The following is a 23,573-nucleotide window of genomic DNA, read 5'->3' on the forward strand; positions in this document are numbered from 1 at the left end:
TTCTTCTTGTAAATTTGTATTCTGGATAATGGTGTCATACATACAAGGCAAAAAAACGTACATCTGCTTTTCACAGCGCCTTTAGCCATGTTTGATTTTTAAGGCCATTACAAATAAATAATCCACTTTCCTGAAAAAAAGTGTAAATTCCATTTTCCCTCTCCAAGGGAGGGTGTAAGATAAAAGGTTATGCTGCTGACTACAGTGCTAAATGATACAAGCTGCCATGATCTGTAGAGTAAATCTGAAATAATTAACAGGGCCAATTGGCTTTGTCAGTGTCATGAAGTGATAATGGAGCTGGGTGCAGAAATGAGGCTTCATCTCGGCCAGTTCTCAGGGTCTTCTATTTCCATTGTCTCTTTTGAAAAGATAGTTGCAGCTTTTCCCCCGGGGAGCTCAGTGTTAAGGTTTTGTTTAGCAAACAGGGGGCCAAAGTGCCCTCTGGCAGGTGGATGCAGCCTGCCTGCCCTTAAGTTGAGACAGTGAACCGTGCAGCGTTTTGGGAGGCTGGTGTATCATGGTCCCACTCTTCCCTGCTGTGCTTTTAGGGTGGGAAAAAAAAATGACAATCAATTCTTGGGCTGAATGGTCGAGATGAAATGACCTTTCCGTTTCTTTATAAACTGTATTTCTGATGCGCAAAAATAGGTGTTTGACAATTAACACCTCCGTGGACTTCCTAGGCTGGATAGAAACATGTCATTTGTTCTTGTATTTATTGGTTGTTTCCTCCGTAAAACTATATTTTTCTTAAAAGTAGTAGTAAAAGCAATCTGGCAAACTGTGGGATTTAGCAGGGAGTGGTTCCTGGGATGGATCTATATGCATATATTCACCAGTAATGGCTGGCTGGGTTCAGTATGTGTATATTATGGGTAAGGCTGAGTTCACACTTCAGTTACTTGATCCGTTATTTCCATCAGTAATTGTGAGCTAAAACCTAGTGCGGGTCAAAAGCGCAGGACAAGTGCAGATCGTTCCGTTATACCGGATATGTGTGTCATCTCCAAAATCTGCAGAAAGAATTGTTGCGACACAGTGCGTCTTATAGGGCAAAAAATACGGTAAACGCTTCAGTTTGATTTAATACAGCTGGCTGCATCTGTTTCATACGGATGCGGTTGTATTAAATCAAAAAATGAGCAAATCCTATCCGGCATGAACACTATTGTATATCAGTGGGCGCCAGATGTGTGTGGTTTTTTTTTTCTTTTCTCTCCCCTATCTGAAAAAAACCCGGATCCGGCACCATTGACTTACATTTGTTTCTAGTGCTGAATCAGGCTTGTTCAGTTTGTCAAACGTTTGCAGCGGTTTTGTGTCCGGTCACAGAACGCAACAAACCGGAACGGAATGCATTGTGATGCCTTCCATTCTTTGTCTACTAGGGATCGACCGATATTGATTTTTTTTTGGAGCCGATACCGATAATCTGTGAACTTTCAGGCAGATAGCCAATAATTTATACTGATATTCTGTGAAATTTCATTTTTGAAAAAAATTAAATAGTTTATGCCTACACATCTGCTGAAAATGAATGTTTATTGTAAAAATGTTTTTTTTAATTACTAACTTTTAGCCCCCTTAGGGACTAGAGCCCTTGTCCTATTCACCCTGATAGATCTCTATCAGGGTGAATAGGACTTTACACACTCCTTGCTGCTCTGTGCTTTGTGCACACAGCAGCAGGGAGCTGACTATGGCAGCCAGGGCTTCAGTGGCGTCCTGGCTGCCATGGTAACCAATCGGAGCCCCAGGCTTACACTGCTGGGGCTCCGATCAGAACTGCCACTGCACCACCAATGAAATTACTTGGGTTGGGGGAGGTATATCGGCAAAATAGATGCTGATACCAATAACATTCAAAATCCTGAATATCGGCCGATATTATTGGTAAAACTGATAATCGGTCGATCCCTATTGTCTACCTTTACTATCAATGGGGACAAAACTGAAGTGTTTTCCTCTGGATTTGAGATCCTCTGCCAGATCTCAAAACCGGAAAGGAAAATGCAGATCTGAAAGTAGCCTAATACGTGTTTATTCTGCCCACAAATCCGGTCAGTGAATTCTCAGTATATTTTCTGCAGGAGGATTTGTACACTATGCAGGATACCGTGTTTTCTACACGGCGCCAGAGTAGGTAGAGTTAAAGTCGATTCCCAGTTCTGAAGCCTGAGCTCTATGTGAAGACTGTTTTTATATGAAGCATCCCCCACCTCATTGCTAACTACTTTACCTTGACACATGAAATGAAGGAAAATACTTTTAAAATCTAGATGTGTAGGTTGTGTCAGGAAAAGAGTCAGTCTCTGATTATTCATTTGTTACCTATTTATGTTCGCCTTCACACACTTAGCATCCAAGCGAGTTTTTATACCAATTAACACCTTTTCTGCACCAGACTGCTCAGATTGGTGGAAGATGCAAATTGTTTCACTTTTCTGTTGAGTTAAAGCTGCACATTTAGCATTTAATTGCCGAATGTCACAATCCTAAGATGAAAAACGCAAGAGGTCCATGAAAGAATGCACCCACCCCTTTATGCCTGGATTAAACTTCAAGTTCATGCTACAGATATCTTCTTTTGTATGCTGTAGATTTCCCTGTGATCTCTCTCCAGCATTAATCAGTCATAGAAACCTGCTAAGGCAGAGGTGCATTGCACAGATTCATCCTATATTTACTATATAAGACTCTTAACTGTCTTAGAGGGCATGTTTTCTTGCATTTGAAATTCTGTCAGCTGCTTCTTGGCAACAGACAGCACATGTTGTCAGTGGTAGTTTGTAGTCTGTTGCTAAAAAAACAAGCTACAGCATATAAAATACAAATGGAAAGTTTCAAATAAACTTGTAAAGTGCACACATAGTGCTGCGTCTGCCACAATTCCCACTATCAAGTGCCTTTTGCGCTGTGGCATTAGAAGAATTTTGATATCTCTGATATTTATTCTAACAAGACTGTCTATTACTCTGTAATTCCTCTAGCGCTGTTCTATGGAAACAGTAGGTTTAAAGAGCACACCAAATGCTTGAAATAACTTCAACTTTTCTTCATATAGCAATGCTGCCGCCACAGCAGATAGTCCATGTACATAACAATCACAAAATGGCGGTATGCAATTAGCAGTAACTATTTGCAGATTGGTTGAGTATGATCTGGTATGGTTGTATGCAATTTGTATTTGTACTTTGCAATTGAATTTGGTGGAACTGCAATAAACACGTATATAACTGGTATCAGTATACAGTTCTAATCACGATACGAACAATAGGAACATCATATAACTGTTTTAAATACCTATTGTGGCCTCTTGTTCCCATAAAAACCCAGCTCTCACTCCTGTCTCTGGTGAATAATGATTCTAGCAGCAGGAGCTGGGGGAATTTCCAGACAGACTGTGTGTGAGGCTGGCTGTGATTGGTGAAAACGCTTGCTCTGTGAGAAGCTGACTGTGATTGGTCTAGACTTCTGCCCAGCAACAACAGATTAACACTATGCTTTCTGTTGTTTCTGCTGTGTCACTGAGCTTACCTTACACTACAAATGAATCTTAAATGCATATTATCTTTTCTGCTTCTGTGAACACAAAATATAACAGTTATGATATACAAAACATGAAGTCATTGTAAATAACTCTGCTTTTGTCTTTAACACACAAACATAGGAACTGTATTTAGGTTATTGGCAGGTCTAGCTTTATACACATATAAGCTATATTAGCAGGTCTTAGCTGGCCAGCTACACTCCCACCAACATTACCTATAATTTTATGTTCTTAGTGGTAGGACTTAAACATGCATTTGAGGAATTTTCTATCAGGTTCTCAACTTCCAAGTGTCTTTTATCACTCAATTAGAACAACTATTTTTGTATAGGATGTTAAACTTGAGTGGAGTAGCGAGACTCTTTCCTTTTTTGTCAAGTTTTGAGTCTCCTATTTGTAACAACACTCTTCTTACTAGTTTGTCTTCATCCTTTAGAACTTTGGCCAATTTCCATTCACTTCTAGGTAAATCTTCTTTCACTAACACTATGTCACCAACTTGGACTTTTCTTCTGGGTGTTTGAGATTTACAACTTAGCCAATCTGATGCTAAGTACTCTTTTCTCCATCTATTCCAAAACTGTTCTGATAAGATATTGATCTCTTTGCCATCTTCTTTTAGCATATAAATCCTCTTTGGTGAACTTGCCAGGCGGTGGCTGTATTTAATCCGACTTAAGGTGAAGTAGATGGTTGGGAGTTAAATGGTCCAAACTTTTTGGTTAGTTGATTATGTTAACTGTAAGTGGATGACTGTTAACAATAGACATTACTTCATAGAATAGGATCCTAAGTGAAGCATCATCTATTCTTCCGGCGTTCTTTTTCAACACAGAACTTAACACGTTTCTCACAGTTCTGTTTTGTCTTTCCCAAACTCCTCCTGTATGGCTTTGCATGTGGTGCATTCTTATAAAAATCACACTGTTTCTATAACAAATACTTATTGGTCAGATCTAAGCTCTCTGACGGTACCTCTAATGGCTATGAAACATCTTAAGGCGTGGATGAATGCGTCAGTTGACATATCCTCTAACATTTCCAGGTGAATTGCTATGGAGCTCAGACATGTAAATATTAGTGCCTATCTCTTGTACTCCTTGCGCTTCTGTTTGGTGATGACAACTTTTACTTCTGGATCACCCATAGACAATTCTGTGTAACCTTTACTGGGCGTGATTTCCTTTTCCCAAAGGAACTCTGTACTGGTGAACCAGTTAGAATTTTTCAATTTTGTTACATTCAAGCCTCTTGAAGCATGATCTGACAGTTATGCTTTGTGTCAATGTGATGCCAATGTTTCGGATTTGTTGTTTACCGGATTTTCTCAACTCTGTTGGCGACAAAGATATGGTATCTTTGAGATTCGTTGTTTATGTATCCTAGGAAAACTTGTGAGTCTGTCAAAAAATATTCTTCATCTATTTTTAATTCCAATTCTTCTCTCAGAAACTTGCTTACTGATGCTGAAACAATGGCTGCTGTCAGTTCAAGTCTTGGTATTGTCTGAATACTGGTAGGTGCAACTCTGACCTTCCCCATAATCGGGGCACAGTGTATCTTTTCTTCTCCTATTACTCTGATGTAGGAGCACTGACCATAACCATAACTACTGGCATCTGAAAAGTGATGAAGTTCTATTTTCTTGTACTTTCTGAAATCATGAGGTACAAAACATCTGGGTATCCGAACTTCCCTCAAGTTATGCAAGTCCCTTATCCAACTCTCCCACCTTGGCGTCAAATTTTCAGGTATGGGCTAGGGTTGGGCGATATACCGGTATCATGATATACCGCGGTATTAAAAAAAGGCGATGTGGCGTCCACGGCGCACGTGAGTATAATGCTGCTCACTAACATACCATGGCAGCCAGGACTTCAGTAACGTCCTGGCTGCCATGGTAACCGATCGGAGCCCCAGCATTACACTGCTGGGACTCCGATTCGGAACTGCCCACTGCCACCAATGATTGGGGGGGGGACCCCGTGGCCACTGCAACTAATGATTAATACAGGGGAGGGAGAAGGGGGCTGATAAGAGGGAGATGCTGGGGGCACATGAGAGGCTGATCAGAGGCTGGTACAGAATTAACCCTGTAATGTTTTTGTTGTTACTAGAAGTCAATTGAGTAGTTACAGATACCCGAAATGGTAAAAAAAGGACATATAAAAGTAGAACAATTATCGTCTCCTTGTGGCTGCCTGGCTGTCCCCATACAGTATAATGTCTCCTTGTAGCTGCCTGGCTGTCCCCATACAGTAGAACGTCTCCTTGTGGCCCCCATACAGTATAGTGTCTCCTTGTGGCTGTCCCCATACAGTACAATGTCTCCTTGTGGCCCCAAGTCTTGTTTTTCTATTAAATGGGCATTTATTGCGATATATATCGTTATCACAATAAATTTCTTAATATCGTTTAAGAATTTTTTTGATATTGTACAACCCTAGTATGGGCTCATCCCATCCCAACTCCTGTCTGCATAATTCTTGCAGTATTTATTTTGCTCTGAGGATTACTGGGGCCAAGAATCCCAATGGATTAAATATAGAAGCCACTGTGGAAAGAATGGTTTGTCTAGTTGCAACTTTCTCTTCAATAGATACTTCAAAGAAGAACTTGCCGTTCTCTACATTCCATCCCAATCCAGGTACGGTCTGAACTGGAAGATGATCATAATTGAGATCTACATTCTTCATTGTTGCTGGACGTTCAGAGTCAATGATGGATTCCAGTACCTCTCTGTTGTTTGAGATGAATTTGTGAGGGCGCAGGTTTCCTCTTGCGCATAACTCTTGGCTTTCTTTCACTAGTTTGATTGCAGATTCTGTAGACTCTAGACTTATGAGACCATCGTCTACATAAAAGTTTTTTTAAAGAAAATTTGCTTGTGATGGGCAATCCTTTTTGTTCTTGGCCAGGTACTCCATACCGTAATTGGTGCAACCGATGCTGCTCCAAACAAGTGTACTTTCATTCTGTATTCTGCTGGCTCTGAATCTGTATCTCCGTCCTCCCACCATAGAAACCTCAGGAAGTCTCTATCTTCATTTTTCACATGAAACTGGTGGAACATCTTTTCAACGTCACACATGACTGCTACGGGTTACTTACTTTCTTTCTGGTCCTTTTTAGTAGATGATCATTCAATGCAACACCATTGTACTTTGCTGAGCAATCAAATACTACTCTAATCTTATCTGGTTTCTTTGAGTGGTAGACACCTTGATGTGGGATGTACCACACTTCTCCTTCTTTAGGTTTGTTATTAACTTTCTCTGCATGATCTTCTTTGAGGATGCCTTCCATGAATTTCAAATAATCCTTCTTGAATTTAGGATCTTTTCCCGTCTATTTCTTCAAACATTTCAATCTTGCTAGGGCAAGATTTATTATTTGGGAGATGAGGTTGTTCTCTAAAAGGTAAGTGCATTTCAAGATGACCTTGTTGACACTGCTGAATATTTTCTTCTAGAGTTGTGTACGAACTTTGTCGTCTTTGGATACACTCTCTTCTTTAGAACTTATATCTGCAAAGTCGGATTCAAGGATTTTGATTACTTTTGCTGGACTTACAGTTGGTAACGCTTGGACAGATATTCGATGACCGTTTTGTCTTGGACAGATATTCGATGACATAATCCTGTCACCTGTCTTAAGTTTGCAATCTGCTTTTTTCCTCCAACAACACCCCATCCTAGATCAGTTTGAACAGCATAGGGTTCACCCTTTCTTCCTGTAATTACCTTTCATGGTACCAAGGCTTCGGGACAATCTTAGCCTATCAACAGTCCAACACCAAACTCCTTCAGCAGGGATAGTTCATGAGATATGACAGGTGCTCCCATTCATTGGCTGTTTCACAGGTAGGTATGCGATCTCGATCTAGAGGTATATAGTCTTTTGTATAAGCTGGAGGTAGATCTAATGTGTAGTTTGAATGAAGTCCTCTTACTCTGTCCTTTTACCTTTTGACTGTTCACTAATGTGTCTCTCCCCGTCATTGTGGTGAGTTTGAGCGTCACTGGTTCTGTAGCCACTTGTAATTTTCTTGCAGATTTCTTGATCAATGAAGGAGGCAATTTTGGGTACCTGGAGTCGGCAAAAATGATTAGACTCCGACTCCTACTAAATTTAAATTGGAATAATAAAAAAAAGCAAGTTTAAATGTCGCAATTCTCAAAAAGTTATAATTAATTACTTTACTTTAAGAATAAAGGCCAATGCATGCAGTGCATCACGTTACCGCAAGAGGTTGCAATGTGACGATCTAACCCCTGGTAAATTCTACTTGGAATGGAAGAGCCTGATATATAGCCTGAACAAAAGTGGAGGGTTAATAGCTGACGGCATTGTATCTTCAATGATGAAAAGAGAGAGTCTTTTGCTGGAAAATGAAATCTTGTTAGCGGCTATTTGTCGACCCAATGAGCCGAATTTCGTTAAACAGTGAACAGACTGCTACTGGGAGAAAGGCACTCTATGATGTAGCAGTTCGCATGAAGGGATTACGACCTGAAATACCTCCACTGGATGAAGTTCTAAGCACCACTTGTAACTCAGGATCATCTTCTTCAAATGAAGAATTAGATTTTGATTCCTTTTTGGACAAAATGGAAGTTGCAAAAGGAAAGTGACGTCTCATAAGCGTTTACAGAACCAGTAAATGTCCAAATAAAAAAATTCCAACAGGTGTTTTTTAAAGTACTAAAAGAAGTTGAAAAGTATGATCACTCATCAAAACTTACTGTAGAACAAGCCATCCTTGTTTATCCAGAGATCATTAGTGATGTGGCCAGAATTGTTATTCAAATGCCACCCACCCAAGTCAGTGTTGATAGATTATTTTCAGCTCTACAAATAATAATAGTCTGATTTCTAGGTTTTACAGATTTTGTTTTTGGTTCATATAGATGAGCTTTGTTTTTGTTCTAAAGCAATCAAATAATGTGGTTTGCATTTTTGAACTGGTAAAGTTCCTGTTCCTGATGTTTATGCCTGCTGCTACTATCCAGCCACTCAGTAGCGCATAGGCGTATACCTTCTTGTTCCTCCTTTTAGGATTTAAAATGCACACTGGTGCAACCATTGATGTGCCATTGCTTTCTCCTTCTCTCATTCTGCAAAAGAATGCTGATACTTTCTTTCCTTCCTCAGTATCTTTAGGTATTGAGGATTTATCTATTTTTGGACTTTCTTCATGTCGTGGTGTAGGATGGCTTCTTTTGCAATCGCTACATGTGGCCTTTTTCTTACTCCTTCGTAACTTGGCCTTTTCTTAAGCATTCGAAACACAGTTGGTTATCCAGCACAATTTTTTTATTTTCTTCTGGGGACTTTGCCTTCATTTGTTGGCACTTATGTATGGAGTGGTTCTCTCCACAGAACATACACTTGAAGATTTGTCAGTTCTGTCTTTCTACTGAGCCCAGTAGTGACTTTGAACTTGCTCTCGTAGGTATCTGGACCTTTTTATCTGCTTTGTTGGTTACAAAGCTAGTTGATCTTGCACGTCTTCTCTCTTGCAAGCCTTTCTTCTAAGGATTTTAAGACATAAGATGATGTTACTGGATTACATGCTATCCGTGCTTCCTTATTGATGAACTCTGAGAACTCTTTAAAACTTGGGAAGTTCTTCCCTAGATCTAACTGTTCAGTCACATAGCGATTCCATCTAGAAGCCACTTCTTCAGGTAGCTTGGCTAGCATCCTGTGGTTTTCTAGATAGTTGTTCAGTACTTCCAGTCCTTGAACATGTGGGATGGCGGCTGCATGCTTGCAGAAAGTCACTGTACTCTTGGAGTCTGAAGTGTTCTTTAGGACCTATTTAAGGCCAGTTATTCAGTTTCTCTCTAAAGGCTCTTTGTACTAAGAAAGGATGACTGTAACTTGCATTAATTTTTTCCCAAGCTTGCTTGTAGGCTTCTTCGTATTTTCTACAGAAGTTACCTTCAAGAACTTCCTTGGCTTCTTCACCAAAATATCTCTGAATGTAGAATAACTTCTCAACTGGACTGAAGCAATGATGCTCAATGATCATTTCAAAACTCGCCTTCCACTCTATGGACTTCAGTAAGTCTCCTGAAAATAAAGTGGGTTCCGGAACTGGAAGTCTAGCTAGGACTGTTCTCTTTGGCCTTGCTGGGACAATGGTTGTAACATTCTCCTGAGCATTGCCGTGGCATCTAGGAATAGAATCATCCGGTTCTATTTTCTCACTTACTTGTGAATTAGAGGAGTCCTTTTCTTCATTTTTTCCAGTAGAGATGGAGGGTAAATTAACGCACATTTTTCCTAACACTGGACTAGGCCTCTCTTTGTTTTTCTGAGCAGGGATGGAAGGATAAAAACGTATTTCTTCACTCAGTGCTGGAGATTTCCTTTCATTCTCTTGAGCGTACGAAGGAAAATAGGAGTCTTTTTCTTCACTTAGTACAGATTTGAACCTATGACTACTCCGATTCATATGCTCCTTGTGTACTCTGAGTCTGGCTTCTATGATCCTAAATTCTTTCTGCCTTTCCAGACTTTTCATCTGTTGGCTCTGTGCTTCTATTTTATGGTGCTGTGCCTCCATTTCATCTTCCATCTGATGGCGTTGTGCAGCCTTTTCAGCTATTGGTTTGCGCTTCACCTCGATAGCAAATTCCATCTCAATTTCTGTCCTTTGGACAGCAAGTTGTTCAGCTAATTTATTTATTTTTGCTGAAGTATTTAAGGACTCTGATATATGGGTGGCACTTCTGCTAGCGAAAGAAGTCACACTTGAGATTGTGGTTCCACCTAAGGATCTAGCATAGTCTCTCATAAAAAGCTTGTTTATTCGCCTTCTTGCTTTAACTTCATCATAGTTTTCCGCAGATGATAGTTCTCTTGAGCTTTACCAAATCTTTAGTGACCGCAGTACATGTGTCCATGTTCCTTACAATGCCCTGGGAAGGTGCCGTAAACGACCCCAGGTTGACATATGCAGATTCTTCTACCGTCTCTAGCACATCACTCAAGTTCCTTTTTATACTTTCTTGCTTTAGCTTTCTACGAATGTCTTTAGTGTATGATTTCAACCTATCATACATCCTGGCAAACTTTTTGTCCTTTTTAATGCTGCTTCTTGCTCCAAATTTTCCAGCATCTTTGAGGTCTGTTTTCTGGCACGTGATGAAGGTCTTAGTTCATCTGTTTGGGCTATATTTGTTTGAGGCAAGACTTTTCTACCTCAGACAGGTTCCCTTGCTCTTCTCCCTCTACTCTATCTATCTTTGCATCCTCTAACAGTGGCATGGTAATACTAGGCTCAGACATTTTACTTTCAATGCTATCACAATCAATATGAATAATATGCCTTAAACTTTAAATGCAATATTGACAAATGCAGAAGCAAATGACTTTCATCTTAAATGTAAGAGCGATAAATGCAGGCAATAAATGACTTTCACTTTAAATGCAATAGACTTTGTGTATTACAAACTGCCCTTTGTTTTACTTTAAAGTCTTATTTCTGAACACAAAAAAAAAAAGTCTCTTTATGCCAAAGTCTATATGCAGTGATAAGTAATGAAAGGACAGCTCTGACCTTATTCTGAAGAGCAGGATACTGTGATCTGAAGGTTGCTGGAACGGATAGCGGGGCAGGCACTCTAGCTTTGGACTTTGGCCTCCCACCATGCATCTCTTTCTCTCTAGGGATCGCAGGGAGGGTTGGTCCTCTCTGACTATCTTGCCATTTCCGTTCTGCCACGTTCTATGGTCTTTATGGTAGCTACGCTGAGGTGTTTTTGCTTGCTCAGTCAAGGAACAGTTGCTGCGTGGCGGTAAATGCTGACGCTCCACTGGTCTAATGCGCTCTTTACTGTGCAAATTGAGGAGCACTATTGTTTCGCCCTTTTGAGGGTAAAAGTTCCACTGTGGTAGGCACAGCACTATGAAGTGCCTTTTGCGCTGTGGCATTAGAAGAATTTTGATATCTCTGACTTTTAGTCTAACCAGACTGTCTATTACTCTGTAATTCCTCTAGTGCCGTTCTATGGAAACAGTAGGTTTAAAGAGCACACCAAATGCTTGAAATAACTTTTATTAGCTTCAACTTTTCTTCATATAACACTGCCGTCTCCATCAGATAGTCCATGTACATAACACGTGTTGAAAAGATATCACAAAATGGCAGTATGCAGTTAGCAGTAACTATTTGCAGATTGGTTGAGTATTATCTGGTATGGTTGTATGCAATTTGGATTGCAATATGTTTGTATGGTATTTATAGTAGTTCAAGTTTGCAACTGTAGCTTGCAATTTGTATTTGTACTTTGCAATTGAATTTTGTGGAACTGCAAGTAAATCCATATATAACTGATTCAGTATACAGTTCTAATCACAATACTAACAATAGGAACATCATATAACTGTTTTAAATACCTATTGTGGCCTCTTGTTCCCATAAAAACACAGCTGGAGTGAATGTCTATTCAGCTCTTGTCTATGGTGAATAATGATTCTAGCAGCAGTAGCTGGGGGAATTCCCAGACAGACTGTGTGTGAGGCTGGCTGTGATTGGTGAAAACTCTTGCTCTGTGAGAAGCTGGCTGTGATTGGTCTAGACTTCGGCCCAGCAACAACAGATTAACACTATGCTTTCTGTTGTTTCTGCTGTGTCACTGAGCTTACCTTACACTATAAATGAATCTTAAATGCATATTATATTTTCTGCTTCTGTGAACACAAAATATAAGTTATGACATCCAAAACATGATGTCACAGTAAATAACTCTGCTTTTGTCTTTAACACACAAACATAGGAACTGTATTTAGGTTATTGGCAGATCTGGCTATATGCAAATATAAGCAATACTAGCAACCTAGGACACGTCTTAGCTGGCCAGCTACAGTAATGATGCCGAATTCTGTGCAGATGTGCAGATGGAAAGTCAGCAGCCGATTTACCACCGCGTATATTAGATCTGAACAGAGGCCGTATTCACATAGTCATGTACATATATTTGACCTGAAAGCAATCCAGTCATACTAATGATGTTTTAAATTGGTGTGTAAATGACTGATGACATTGAAATCTCACTCATCTGCCAGGAAACTAAAGGCACATTTACGCTGTAAATGGAAGCATTCCTTCCAGACAATTGCCTGCCCGTTATGGAGATGAAGTTCTACATTTACATGCAGCAATCACCTCCACGGTATGAGAATGAATGGTCGCTATTTTGATCACTCATGCTCATACAGCTGCGTTGTTTCTGGGCAGCAGATCGCTGTTTAGACAGCATATGATCTGCTGCCGGTGAACAATGATTTAGGTGTCTGCACGAATGACAGGATCACCCGATGAATGAATGAGTATTTCACTCGTTCATCGAATGATCTGCAGCACATTTAGACAGGCAGATTTTCGAGAACAAGCGGATGAATATGAATATTCTTTCCTAATTGGCTCAAACATCAGGCTGTTTAAATCCGCCATTAGACTCTGTTCCGTCTAGAATAGTGTAATTTATGTAGTTACAGAGGAATTCAGTAAAACATGTATATAACCACGTGACATATGGCTTTCTTACAGTACTAGCCTTATTATCCACATGTTGCCCTATACAGTGGCATACATCAGTTTTCCTTTCAACCTGTGCCACATACAGAAAGCTCACAGTGTGAACAGCGCTTAGAGGACCTGTCACCTCTCCTGACATGTCTGTTTTAGGAACTGTTTGCATTCCTTGTGTAATAAAAATTCTGGTGCATCTATTCTTATGAGTCTATATTATGCCATTCCTTTATTATTCCTTCTAGAAGTTAGTAATTATTTACTAGCAGTGTGCGGTGAGGGTCCAGATGGGTGTTACCAGTGGGGATGTGTCCCTGCACATTCTGACAACCCCAACTGATAGTTTCATAACTTCTAGCAGGCATAGTAAAGGAATGACTCAACATAGAATGATAAGAATAGGTGCTGCAGAATTGTTATTACATGGAGAATGCAAGTAGTTACTGAAATAGATCTGTCAGGAGACGTTACGGTCCACTTAAATACTATTCCCACCATAGATATTTATGGCATATACCCTGGGTGTGATAGTTGTGACCCTTCTGACAAAGTGGCAGTCACATCCTGGTGGACAGTGAATGGACAGGTGGCCACGTATGTCCACAGCTTTCAGTTCACGTCTAAAGAGCCAAGCATGCATGTACAGCTGTTTCTTTAACCTCCATGGCAGTGAATAGAAAGAGGCAGACATGAGTGGCCAGCCATACTTTTTTGGAGGTTTTCATTGATTTATCATTGGGTGCAATGTAAATTTATAGGTATTTAATTTGATTAATTAGGTTTCGGTTGGTTTATTTCTTCACCGCCATTCAGTTTTTACGGTTTATGTGCATCCTTTCATGTATAATCTCTGTAATTAATAAAGGCACATAGATTATCTAAGGAGATGCACTTAATTGAAATTCTACTCCGATAAAGTATTTTTAGCCTCTGTTACTACCGATTAGCCTTCATACTTACACCATTATTATGCTTTCAAGTTGCATAATGCTTCCTGTCAGTACACCACACAAGTAATATTACATACTAGAGAAACATTAGCTATTCAGTACTCCTTTACAAATTCTTAATTAAACAAGTGGCTATTGCTTCTCATTGGCCTCTGACAGGGAGAGAGCGAAGCTTTGAGTGATTGGCATGAGTTGTGCCTGCCATGCAGTAAAAAAGAACTACTTAAAAGTTAAATGATCACTTAATGATGTTAAATGACTTTTTGTTGATTCCTGTTGCACTCATTGCCGGTCGACGAGCCATGAGAATTGTAACAGTTATACATTTATTTTACTGAGAAGGAAGGTTCTCCCCCCCCCCCCCCCCCCCCCCCCCCCAATCATAGGGCTGTGCACATTGACCTTATGTTTAAATGAAACAAGACCGGATGTAGTATTCTAAGGGTCCATTCACACGTCCGTATGTGTTTTGCGGATCCACAGAACACCAGCAGTGTGCACAATTGCAGACAAGAATAGGACATGTTCTATTTTTTTTTTTTTTGCGGATCTGCAAAATTGCGGAACAGATGCAGACCCATTTTGTGGACGTGTGAATGGACCCTAATTGTAAGTTGTCATACATGCCACCATGTTTTTCTTCAGTATGCTATCCTTTTTTTAAACGGATCACTGATCTATACAAGTCAATTAGGGCTGCAGCTAACGATTATTTGAAATCGATTAGTTGTCGATAATTTAATCGATTAATCGGGAAAAACACAAAAATTACAAAACAAAGAGGTTTATATAATTTTACTTGAAAAATTATGTTCAAAGGCCATATTAAAACAAATTGTGGAAGACACTATTATGGGGGATCTGTGGACGGCACTGTTATGGGGAGGATCTGTGGATGGCGCTGTTATAGGGAGGATCTGTGGACAGCGCTGTTACGGGGAGGATCTGTGGACGGCGCTGTTATGGAGAGGGGGGATCTGTGGGTGGCGCTGTTATGGAGAGGGGGATCTGTGCACTGTTATGGGGAATGATTTATGTGCACTGTTATGGGCATAACAGTGCACAGATTCCTTTCCCCATAACAGTGCACAGATCCCTTTCCCCACAACAGTGCACAGATCCCCCTCCCCATAGCAGTGCCATACACAGATCCCCCCTCCCCATAGCAGTGCCATACACAGATCCCCCCCCCCCTCCCCATAGCAGTGCCATAGACCGATCCCCCTCCCCATAACAGCCCCAGCCCCGCTGCTCACAGCAGACTAATCACTGCATCTTTATTTTACCTTACAATGACCCTCCAGTAACAGGCAGAGCGGACGGCGGCATAACGTCACTTACTCACGTGACGCACCTGCTCCGCCCGCTTTATGAATGAAGGAGGCGGAGCAGGCGCGTCACATGAGTGAGTGACGTTAGGCCGCCGTCCGCTCTGCCTGTTACTGGAGCGTCATTGTAAGGTAAAATAAAGATGCAGTGACTTAAAGTAAACCGCCCGCATAGCAACGAATCGGACGATTATTCGATAACTGGATTCGTCGGCAACAAATCCAGTTATCGATAACATCGCTTAATCATTGCAGCCCTAAAGTCAATGGAGCTATTCACACTAGATCAGAAAGCCCGATCCAACATTCTCATCACAGGTCCTGTTCATTTTTTGTGGATGAGAATAACCCTTTCTATTGATGAAAATGAGAAAAAAAAAACACAATGCACATAAAAGCCATTCATTTTTCATAGACTGAAAATCTGACACATCCATGTGGCTAGGAGCTAATCTTAAAAATGACCCCTTGTTTCTTCTGACACATTTGTTTTGTACATGCTTGCCTCTTGGAACATCTTTTCTTAGAACTCTTCTATTAGCCCTTATTCCTTATACCTGGAAAATATGACAACTGGATGTTAGAAGTTGAGTGTGTATCGCTAAAAAGTCTGACCCTGTCCAATCAATGCTGTCTAAGTAGGTACGCTGCCCTTTGACAAGGAGAATGACGACGCCCAGTTGTTAATTTATTCATAAATTTATCTTAACAATAGAATGGCACAGCACAGAATTATGAGGAAAGATGCGCCAGAATTGCTATTTTATGGGGAATATGATTATTTACTAATCCAGACTTTTCAGAAGTGGTAACAAGGCCTCTTTAAGGATCAGCATCTGCATGTTTGGCTCTTTCCTCAAAGGGGTTATCCTGACTCCTGATATTGGTCACCCGTCCTCAGGATAGGTAAAAAAATAACTGCTACCACATGCTGCACCCCCACCAATCAGCTGGAGCTAGCACTTTGAATGGAACAGGAAGCACAGCTCTGTTCAAAATGTAGTCACCATAACTGGTTAGTGCAGCTCACCTCCCACTTTATGAATGGAGCAGGCATGTGACGTGAGTGAGGGACGTTTCGCCGCCCGCTCTGCCTGTTACCGGAGCTTGATTGTAAGGTAGTAAACAGGATAGTGCTGCTTTAAAGTTACTCGAGGTTAAGGATTACGGTTTAGATATGTATACTGCTGTGAGCGGTGGGGCCCGATGTATTGGGTGACACTGTTATAGGGGGGGATTTGTGGATGACACATATAGCATAAGATGATATGTATAGTGTCGGCCACAGATCCCTCTCCCCATAACGTTGTCAACCACAGATCCCTCTCCCCAGAACGGTGACGTCCACAGATCCCTCTCCCGGTTAAACATTTTTTTTTTCTTATTTTCCGCCTCAAAAATCTAAGTGCGTCTTATAGGGCGAAAAATACTGTGTGTGTGTGTGTGTGTGTGTGTGTGTGTGTGTGAAGTTGTAATACATTTATGGACTCAATTTGTAAAAACATTTAGAATTCGGAATCCAAAGTCAAGAATTTTGCAAACTTAAAATGGTAAACTATGTAACAATTGTAAACTGTTTAATTCTGTTCTGATAGGACTTGATCCATCTCAGTTTCGGGTTCAGCAGCACTATCAAAAAGATGAGGAGAATGATGCTTTGCTTGGTGGTCCAGCTCAACTCACTGATGAAGAGAAGTACAGAGACTGTGAACGGCTTAAATTCTGTTGCCCGAAGTGTGGAACCGAAAACATATATGACAATGTCTTTGATGGATCGGTTAGTAGCATACCCTTTTCTGCGTTGTAATGGCTTGTTTTCTTTCATGTTAATGGATATGTATATAGGTTTCAACAAGATTTTCACGAATCAATAGTGCAAGCTAATATAAAACTTTGTCTAGTTCCCTTTTCTCCACTTATGTGCCACATCTCCGTTCCACTGCCTCCTGCATTGATCATTTAATCCCAATTCACTGTTAAAATCTATCTTCAGAAAAGAGACTACGGTATGTGCTCACTGAGGAATCGGGTTACATGCTTTCCATAGAAAACTATGGAGAGGGGAGTGGTAGGAGAAAGCTGCTATGAAGGGACATACAGACATACAGATGCTGCTAAAATGTACACAGTTTTTTGTATCCTACTTTTCACATTCCTGCTGTATGGGAAAGAGAAATGTGGGAGCTGTTCACTATGTGCTATGTATCCCTCCTGGAGCTGAGCTCGATAAAACCTGACAAAGATGGAGGCTACAAAGATGACCTATCCTCAGAATAGGTCACCAATATCTGATCAGTGGAGGTGTGACTCTTGGGACTTTCAATGATCAGTTGTTTGAAGAGGCCGTGGCACACGTGCGAGTGATGCATCCTTCAGTGTTTTCCCGCACGCCATCTATACTGTTTCGGCGGTGCGGTGTAACTACAGTTTGCACTCCTTTGCTCCGCAAGCTGCAACTTTTCCCTGCGCACACCAGGTCTAAAAAAGTGGCCATGGTGGGGAAAGGGGATGGGCCAGCAAGGCCGTTTCATTTACAATTTTCTACGAAAGGTTTAGGCATAGAAAATGGTCTAAATGTAAGGTGGCTAGGAAGCTGTCTTGCATTTAGAAGCAGCGGTGGATCCTTTGAAGTTATGTAGAGGCCGGCGCCTATAGTAATAGTATGTTATTGCAGCTATCACATGTACATCATGGACCTAAACCAAACTAGTTATCCATTCATTCTGTATTACAACTAACGTTCTAAAAGAGCGAGGTCTACAAATGATCCTGTTCTCTGTGGCTACTGTATAGAAATGTCACAAGTGTCTGCCTGCTGTGCCTCCTATTCACAGTATATGGATAGTTGCCATTATGACAAATTGCTCTTTACCACCTGCTTCTTCTCAGACCTCACATTATACAATGCGTGCCTTTGACAATGTGTAATATTACTTGATTTAATGTATCTGTAATTGTGTCTATTTTAAAGCATTTTGTATTGGAGCTGATTGGGTCTAAGAACAGATATAGACAAACTCATTGGCCGCTGTTTCATGCTCTACATATGACAACCTCGGGAGTTACAGGAAGTTCTCGTTTTTGATCAGTATGATTTTTTTTGTTTTTCATCCTTGCTCTCAGATGCTGTCCCCCATTCATTTAGGTAAATCTTTTATTTTATCCTTCGTTCCCCATCTCTCTCTTTTAATAAGAAGTTTAGTTATGTTATCTCTTCTGCTGTCTTCCTACTCCACACATGAAAGCCTCGTAGTGCATTCCTGCCATAAAGCGATGCCAAAAAATGCATCATCGACCTTGGACCACTAAACATAACTGGGCCAGCTTGACAACTTCTCCCCATTGTCAGCCACACACTTGTTTTTGGCATGGCATTAGACCGTGAAGCAGCAAAAAACCTTGAAAATTAGAGAACGCAGATTCTTTTTATCTAAATTAAAAGTAATTATTTTAGGAAGTCGGACAACCAGCAGATGTTTAGCATTTTTTTATGAAGCAGAGGAAAACAGCCATTGGTAGCAAAGGAGAGGAAAAGCCAGCTACAGATCAGCAGTTCCATGTTAAATCCTTGACTTTTGCTTCATTACAGCTGTAAATAAGAAGGCTAATTGCACAGAGACTTGACGATTTGCAGATGGGCTAGCTAAAGAAGAGCTGGATGTCAAGCTTTGAAATCTCTTCCACCTGGATTTCCTCCTTAATGGGGGTGGGTGGGTGAGCAAGCGAATGTTAACAGGGAAAGGGAAAGGTGAGCTCTTTCAGGAACGTCTAATCTGCAAATAGGCAATTTGAGGATTAATTTCCTGCAATCTATTTTTGTACTGAAAATTATGGTTAGGTTCACCTACCAAAAAAGCAAATAAAAACACAAGGAAACAAAAAGTTATATGTTAGTCACCTGTAAGGCCACCTGCACACTTTGCGGATTATGTGCGTTTTTTCCGCACAGATTTACGGGCAGAAAAACCGCAGTGTATTACAGTTACCAGCCAAGTATATGAGATTACACAAATCTCATGTAGCCTTTGCAGATTTATTCCGTGCAGAAATTGACCTGCTGTGCGGATCTCCAAATAAATAGCATGTCAATTATGTTTGTGATTTTAGCTGCAGCTTTCACCCTTTTCAACAGAAGGGTGAGATCTTTGGCAAATCTGCACCAAAAACCACTGCCAGACGTTGTGAATTCTGATACGGATATGCTGCAGAAACGCACATAAATTAGTGGGGACCTTATGCGCGTTCACCCACACTCGTATGTGGCCTAATAGTTCAGTACGAAACGGACACTTCATGGGTCCTCAGGAGGTGTCATCTGGAATATTCATCACCTAGTCTTAACCTTCTAACCCACAAATATGAAGAGAGACAGTGAAATATACTCATCTTCCTGATCTCTCCAAGGAAAGGGGAGGCATTGTACCAAGGTGCCTGCTCAATGATTTGAGGGGGTGATCGGAACTACACAGGACGTACCTGTGTCCGTAAGAGGTTAAATGAAACCTGTCACCATGAAAAAGCAGTGCAGTCTGTAGGCAACATGCCACAGAGCAGGAGGAACTGAGCTGATTAATATATAGTTTTGTGTGAAAAAACTAGTTAAGTCCTCGTTCACATTGCCATTAGGAGATCCGGCACGCTATGCCAGCACAGAGCAGCCTTCCGCATCCTCTACTTCACTGCCATGTCCCCATTGACTGTAATGATCTGGCCACTTTCCAGCATAAATGTCAGGTTTTGGCCAGACATGCAATGGTTTTTTAGCTGTCTGTCCGCTGGTATTTGCTCCGGTTCTCCAAAACTGTGATTGTAGCCTAAAGTTATGACCCCTCGATGCAGCTGTCCACTTGTGGCTAAGCCACGTCCACCTGTGACAACTAATTGCTGCACAATCCTTCAGCCATTGGTTCTGTGGGTAGTCGTGGCCCTGCAAACTGTGGAGTCATACTATAAAAATTTAAATTTATTTATTTAGACCTGGCTTTTATGCTTTAGAAGTCATGGGGATGATCCTGCTCGGTGATTGACAGCCTTCACTATATGCTTAGTCATACAGAGATGGCTGTCAGACAGGGAGTATGAACACCCACATGACTCCTAAGTGTATGAAGAGCCAAGGCTTAAATGAATAAATACGTTTTTCGTAAATGTTTTCCACAGTACTATATATCAATCTGCTCGGCTGCTCCTGCTCTATAACATTTTGCTACAATTGCCACACTTTTTTTTTTTTTTTTTGCATTTTTCTCGCCATTGCGATTGTTTTTCATTCGCCCCTAGAGCATCTACACCGCTAATGACTGGCAGATTTCCGATTAGACGAAGCAATGTGGCGGAGACATGATGATCTTTCAGTCAGATATGTACAACCTATGAAAATTGAACAATTTATCGCTTGTCATTCTATTGCTACATGCTATTACCTGCCACGATAACTTCACAAAACTGAACGATTTCATAAAAAGTCTAAGAATTATTGCTTTGTCTATTAGGCCCTTATTGATGCTGTCCTAATTTAGAAGTGTATTGGGTTTTCCAAATTTAGCATTGCCAATTGAATTGTGATGGGTAAATCTGATATCCATACATCAGGTGTGAGGCATATTATGTAGTCTCTAAGCCTAGGAACAATTCTTGGTTTCTTCCAAGGTCCTTCACTGGTAGTAAGGTCCTAAAATAATGTTTTGAGCTTACAGGGGAAAAAAGTTTGATCGCCCATTCAGGTGGCCCCGTAATTGCATTATCTTTAACATTATCTTTTATAAGATGTAACACATGGAAAATAGTCCAGTTTATCCAAGCATAAGAAACCACGGTAAATCCTTCTCTTCCAAAGGGAAGGCAAGATTGACCATATTTGAGATTTCTGAAAATATTCATGACATCTGGAGAGTTAGGCCACAATCTACAGTAAATCCTTTAGGGATTTTACTAAAGCAGATTAAGCTAAATGCACGTTTGGTTTCCAGTTTGGTTATTACGCTAGATGACCACTCTGGTCAAATGCAAGGCAGTGTGGTAGGTAGTATTTTATGATCCACACTTAAATTATGCTCATTTTAAAAGGTTTACGTGAATTTTGAAGGGGTAGTCAGGCACTTCAAATAGGGAAAAAAAATTAACCTGAAATGTTATAAAATGACATCACTGCTCGACGGCTTGTAAACAAAGACCGGGAGAATATTTAAGGAACTACAATCCCTTTTAAGAAGAAATGTATTAAATATCCTTAAATATCCTTATACCCTGGAAATATTCTGCTATACTGATTACACCATGTCCCTTCTCGATATCTGTTAAGTTCAGGTTTTTTATGGAGGCTTTTTGCATTGAAATCATAATCCAGATCATCATCTACATTGTACCTGGCTTGAAAAATGCAAAAATATATCTAAATTTGTACAAGCTGCTTGAGGTAGTGATTTGTAACAGCACTTTGTGATCAATACTGCACTTTTAAGGTAGGTTGACAGTCTTTTTTGGACCAGATTTTGAGGTATATTTTCCTTCATGGTTTTCAGCCAAAGCCTGCAGGAAGGTAAAATATATCTCCAAACCTTTTATATTTGCGATTCCTTTTTTAATCAAATTCTGGTTTTGGCTTAAAAACTTGAACACTTTGCCTCAAAATCTGCACCAAAAAACTGAGTGAACCTACCCCAATGGCGATCACTTCCTAAAATGTCACGCAAAACAGAAAAATCTGCTTTACATGGTAGGTGTGCACACCACCCACTGACATCCATAACTCCTACCTCTCCCCAGCTCTCTTCTTTGTGCTGCAGCCAGTTTATGTTTATGGAGGCTTCTTGGGTGGGTTTACATTGGAAGGAGACTTTTCGATCAAATACGCATTTGGCATCCACTGCCAGACACCCCTGGTGGTCCCTTATCTCCAAAGGAAAAAAAAGTTCTAATGTGTTAAATCCAGCAGTTTGAGCCTTCCCTCACTGCCATCTGGTGAATGGGAAGGGGGCTATAGATGGCTGGTCAGTCAATCCAATTTTAGGTCATCAATATCAGATTAGTGGGGGTCCAGCTCTGAGGATCCCCCACCTAACAGCTGTTTGAAAGAGGCCACATCCCTCAGTGAGCACTTTGGCCTCTTTCTAGGCCAGTGCCATTTATCAGTCATGTACCCTAGGTGCAGCTCAGTCCCTTTCAAATGAATGGGGCTGAGATGCAATACCAAGCACAGGCGCACCATACAACTTATAGCTCTGTGTTTTGCTATGTTTTGAAAAGACCGCTGTGGCCGCTTCAAACCGCTGATCGACTGGGGTCACGTGACTCGTACCTCATTTGATATATAGGCCATCAATATCAAATTCCTGGATAAAGCTGTTAAGCTAAAGTTTGTGACCAGCCTTACCCTGTTATCACTGTAAAGTTTTTCTTTGTGACATTTAGCATACAGTTTGGCAGTCAGTAGCACACAAGACCGCATTCCTTCTTGCTCTCTGATGTGAGTAAAGTTTTATGTCCATTTCTCACTTATATTATCTTTTCAATTTTAGGGATTGCAGATCGAGCCCAGTTTATTGAGATGTAGTAAACCAGAATGTGATGCTTCTCCACTGAATCATGTTCCTCAGGTGCAAAATAAGCTGCTTTTGGATATAAGAAGACACATAAAGAAGTACCACAGTGTAAGTAATGTATCTGCAGGTAAATACTGTATGTTCTTGCTTAGTGTGTATTAGTTTTGCATCTAAGGGTACTTTCACACTTGCGGCGGAGGATTCCGGCAGGCAGTTCCGTCAATCCGGACGCAAACTGATGCATCTGTGAAACGGATCCGCATTGCAATACCGGATCCGTCTTTCCGGTTGTCATCCGGAAAAACGGATCCGGTATTTATTATTTTCACATTTTTAAACTAGATCCGTTTTGCCGGAACACTTGGAGCCGGATCCGGCATTAATGCATTTCAATGGGAATGAATGCCGGCATTCCAGCAAGTGTTCAGGATTTTTGGCCAGAGAGAAAACGACGGTATTTTTTCCGGTCAAAAAATGTAAGGGGGACTGAACTGATGCATACTGAACGGAATGCTCTCCATTCAGAATGCATTAGGATAAAACTGATCAGTTTTTTCCCAGTATTGAACCCCGAGGACGGAACGCAATACATGAAAACTTTAACGCAAGTGTGAAACTACCCTAAACAGTTTTAGGCTGCAAAATGTTACAATTTCT

The 23,573-nt window shown here is 40.7% G+C and overlaps 1 protein-coding gene across 1 annotated transcript in view; it reads left to right on the top strand.

The window, feature by feature from the left end:
* POLA1 (DNA polymerase alpha 1, catalytic subunit) overlaps positions 1-23,573 on the top strand; it is a 370,264-nt gene that overhangs the window by 181,046 nt on the left and 165,645 nt on the right. Inside the window, 2 exon segments of the mRNA XM_044284006.1 lie at positions 16,971-17,152; positions 22,893-23,024. Of these exon segments, the coding sequence (XP_044139941.1) occupies positions 16,971-17,152; positions 22,893-23,024 (314 nt within the window).

This window comes from Bufo gargarizans, chromosome 3 (assembly GCF_014858855.1).
Source record: "Bufo gargarizans isolate SCDJY-AF-19 chromosome 3, ASM1485885v1, whole genome shotgun sequence".
Classification (NCBI taxonomy): Eukaryota; Metazoa; Chordata; class Amphibia; order Anura; family Bufonidae; genus Bufo; species Bufo gargarizans.